The sequence below is a fragment of the Enhydra lutris genome, unplaced genomic scaffold (assembly GCF_002288905.1).
Source record: "Enhydra lutris kenyoni isolate GAN:26980312 unplaced genomic scaffold, ASM228890v2 scaffoldscaffold7, whole genome shotgun sequence".
Classification (NCBI taxonomy): Eukaryota; Metazoa; Chordata; class Mammalia; order Carnivora; family Mustelidae; genus Enhydra; species Enhydra lutris.
Window position 1 is genome coordinate 18,227,039 of NW_019154091.1, and position 4,386 is coordinate 18,231,424.

Here is a 4,386-nt window from a genome sequence, read left to right on the forward strand (position 1 = left end):
AAACCTTTTTTTTTTTCTTCTTATATGCTCTAGTCACATTACTTTTTCTTCAAAGTACACTTAAAATATCAGGATATATCTTGAGAGAGGTCAAATTTTGTACACTTGTTATTTAGACAATGAGATATTAAGGAGAATTTTCTTCTCACTCTGGTTTCTTCTTTTGTTACTGTGTATCCCATCATACCCTGTTCTCTAATTCTAGAATATTTATCCTTATAAAGCATTCCTTCTTTATTGTTTTCCATTATTTATATTTTTTGTAATTGGATCATTATTTACCCTTGTCTAAAGGACAGTAATATTCTGATATTATATTGAAGTATTTGGATGTTATCGAAAAAATACATGCATACATGTTTTAAAAAATTTGTCTATAAGCTCTTTCCTTTCTCTCTCCCGTCCATTTTGGCAGCTGCTCTTGGCTGGGGCTGTCCCGTACCTAAGGCAGGAAGATGGTGGCCGCAAAGAAGATGAAAAACTCGCTGGAGTCGATCAACTCTAGGCTTGAGCTCGCTATGAAAAGTGTAAAGTGTGTGCTGGGGTACAAGCAGACTCTGAAAATGATCAGACATGGCAAAGCGAAGCTGGTCATCCTCTCCAACAACTGCTCGGCCTTGAGGAAATCTGAACTAGAATACTACACTATGTTGGCCAAAACTGGTGTCCATCACTACAGTGGCAATAATATTGAATTGGGTACAGCCTGTGGGAAATACTACAGAGTGTGCACGCTGGCTATCATTGATCCAGGTGATTCTGATATCAGAAGAAGCATGCCGGAACAGACTGGTGAAAAGTAAATCACGTAGAATTTTTCTTTAATAAAACTGGCCACAGCTTGTTTCAAACACACACACACACACACACACACACACACACACACACACACACACACACACAATTTGTCTATATGATCATTCTTGACAGAAAGCTTTGAACAACTCTTCGGAGTTGATAAAATGCTTGGATCTGGCAACTATACAAAGAAGCAACACAGATGCAGTGGATGAAAGCATTGTCACCAGAGTCAGGCAGTCGAGGAGACTGTGCCATTCTTTACCAGATACGTGACCTCAGACAAGTAACTTAAATTTTTTTGTTTAATCTCTATTTATTTATCTATAAATGGAGATAAATAGACCTGCCTACCAAGTGAATAAAAATAGCTCAGGGTAATTTTTTTAGAGACCCTCTAAAGAAGAGTATTACATATCAGAAAATACTACTTGCTAGATTTATTTTTCTCTGAATTTTTAAATTAGTTTTCTCTGAAGGACTTTTCTCCTGTCTAAAAGTACTACCACTAAAAGAAAAAAAAAGTGGGGGGGGAGCCCTCCTTATTTAATCCAATACAAAATCTGCATTAAATTCCTTTATAATTACATTTATTTCAACTTTTTAAAAATCACATAAGCACAAAGAAATGATTAATAAAAATAGAAAGTGTGACTCAAATATGTATGAGATAAGATGAATAAAATATTGGCAAAAATTAGTGAGCTTTCCTTCCTAAAATTATTTACTAATGCTGTATATTTTTCCTATTATTATGATAAACATACTAGGAAAAGTCAATCCTGCTAACTGTGGGCATAATGCAAATCAGACCCTGCAAATATTTTTGTTTTCCTTCTTTCATCTTAGGAAATAATTTCCCAGAATTTTTTTCATAGAGGAGTTCAAGCAGGATTCCTCATCCTAATTTGATGATGATTATCAATCTAAAAAATGCATCAATAAAAAGGCAATATATAATAGTTATAACTAAACTTTGGGTTTTTCCAAGAGCAAAACTCATCACTATACAGCAATAGAGACTTGGGCTTTTGTTCTTGTAGTAAAGAATTGATCTAAACTCCACATCCTTCACTGGATTCGTTCAGTATTTTCTTTGGCACTTACGTTTTGAAATGTGGCAGAGTAGTTTTAAACTCGGTATCTGATGGAAACTGTTGAGTGCCAAAGGACCCACAATTTGAACTGACAGTGCTCCCATTAAGGAGGTCAAGAGTTAAAATTTCATAATGTTTTTTAAAATAAGAGAGATTGACAGAGTACTGACCCATACAATTAGAAATTTGGCATAGAAAAAAGTGAGGCAGACAAGCTGGAAAAGAACCTAAAATACTGATCCTAAAGAAGAGAAAGAAAGGTAGATTACTTTCCAGAAAGCAAAGACTTTAAATTTATTGAGACAGTGTTTCCTCCTAATATCCTTTTTTATTTTTAAATGCTATACTGTTACTGTTATTCTGTCAAATATATTAGAAAAGTCATTGCTGCCATTCTGCGAATATTTTTGCTTTCCATCATCATCTTAGGAAATTACTGTTTGGAATTTTTTTCATAGAGAAGTTTAAACAGGGTTCCTCATCTCAAGTTGATGATTACTATTACTCAAAAACAAAACAAAACAAAACAAAACAAAACAAAACAAAAAAACAAACCCACAAAAAACCTTTCGCATCAAGAGAAACACAATACACAATAGCGATATTGTTATAATATGCTAGTTGTACATTGTTGTCATTACTGTTGTAAATACTGCTGTATGACTGTGATAATAAGTAGTGAAATCTAGATTTTCCAAGTTAAAAACTTCTAAGGAAAAGAGAGTGGTGAACATAATGGAGATGAAGTTTACAAGTGATTAGTGTGCAAAGGATGTTCTTTGATAGTTTTGTATTTCGTAACTTTAATCTTCAGCAGAAAAATTGGGGCAATTGTTAACCTAGTATAAGGCAAATTTTACAATTATTTTTCATGTTTTACCTTTCTCTTTTTTCTCGTTCAAAATTGTTTCCCTTTTCCTCCTATTTTCTTCAATGATCTATTATTTATAAGAGTCTAAGTAATCAATTTAGAATGTTTCTAGATTAAGTTAAAAATTTATTTTAGGAATATGGTATAGAGGATTTGATCAAGGTTATAAAACTGAGTTTAAAATATTAAATAAACTTGCCTAAAACTCCAAATTATATAATTTACTAGGAAGTAACATAATATAAAAAGGGATAATGTTTTACAATACAAAATAATGATTTTATTGCACTGTGATTTTTTTATATTTTCCAATGAGTTTATGTATATTTTTAGGTTAGATAACATATGATACACATATAATAGGTTCTCTAATAGTTAATGATGTTTTCCTTTTTCTATAATTTGGCAATCAACCCAACTAGCTGCTATTTACATGACTCCTGTGGATAAATTATTTTATTATAAAAGCATTAAGATAAATCATACTTTGATATAGAAAAAATTGCTAATGTAATTAGTAATTGAAAGTAAAATGAAATGACGTGTATGGAGAGAGGATGATGATGTATTTGGTATGCCGTATTTTCTTAACATGCTGTTTCCATCCTAGTTTTTATATTGCTTTCCTGAATAATCCAAGGTCTCAACATTCTAAAATTACCAAAAATAAGTTATTTCATAAATTAGATGCCTAAAAAAGTTTTTTTTTCAGATTTTCATCTTTAAGGTATCTATTTTTCTTTAACAATTATAAATAATTCTATTTTTAAATTCTGATTTACAACTATTTTAACTCCATTGTTGAAGATGCACTGTCATAAAAACAGCCCATGTGGGAATGTTTCTAAACCCTGGAAAGATTATGTTCTGAACATAAATTAGTGTGTAATTGAGGTTAAGATTAAACTGCTTCTCCGCAAACCTTTTCTCTCAAGGTATCATGTTATCTTTCAGTTTTGCTTCTTAAAAATAGAGCCCTTCATTTCTCTATTGCCATATTTCACTTACTGTTACGTGGTCATGAACTGAAACTAAAATATAAATGGAATAAAACCTCATATTCTTCTTGTTCATTAACAATCCTCTAATACATGTTTTATTCAAATTATTCCAAGCTGATCAACACCCTCATTATATAGAATTTGATCTGGCAGTTCAAAAGATACTATAGTCACTTCTCTTTAGCTATTTTTTCACAGGATAATATGCTAACGGTAAATTTCAGTAGGAAAACCAGTTTTTACACACAGCAGGACAAATCACAGAATCCTCCCAATTGTAACAGCTTGAAAGTTAAAGATGAAATTTTTAATGGTGTTGTTGTCCAAAGAAAAGGAACAAAATAATCTATTCAGTTATTAAAGTTACTCCTTAAAGCCTGACAAAGGGTTTCCCACCTATATTTTGTGTGTACCTGCTCTAAGCATAGAAGTAATAATCCTTTCATAATATTATTTGATTTTTTTTTTTTAAAGATTTTATTTATTTATTTGTCAGAGAGAGGGAGGGAGAGAGAGCAAGCGAGCACAGGCAGACAGAATGGCAGGCAGAGGCAGAGGGAGAAGCAGGCTCCCTGATGAGCAAGGAGCCCGATGTGGGACTCGATCCCAGGATGCCGGG

At 32.4% G+C, this 4,386-nt stretch overlaps 1 protein-coding gene across 1 annotated transcript; it reads left to right on the forward strand.

Annotated features, from left to right (window-relative positions):
* The first annotated feature begins 455 nt into the window (after positions 1 to 455).
* On the forward strand, positions 456 to 847 carry LOC111142273 (60S ribosomal protein L30-like). The gene has a single exon (XM_022495324.1). The coding sequence runs from the start codon at positions 456 to 458 to the stop codon at positions 801 to 803; it is 348 nt and encodes a 115-aa protein (XP_022351032.1). The 3' UTR covers positions 804 to 847.
* The last annotated feature ends 3,539 nt before the right edge of the window (positions 848 to 4,386 follow it).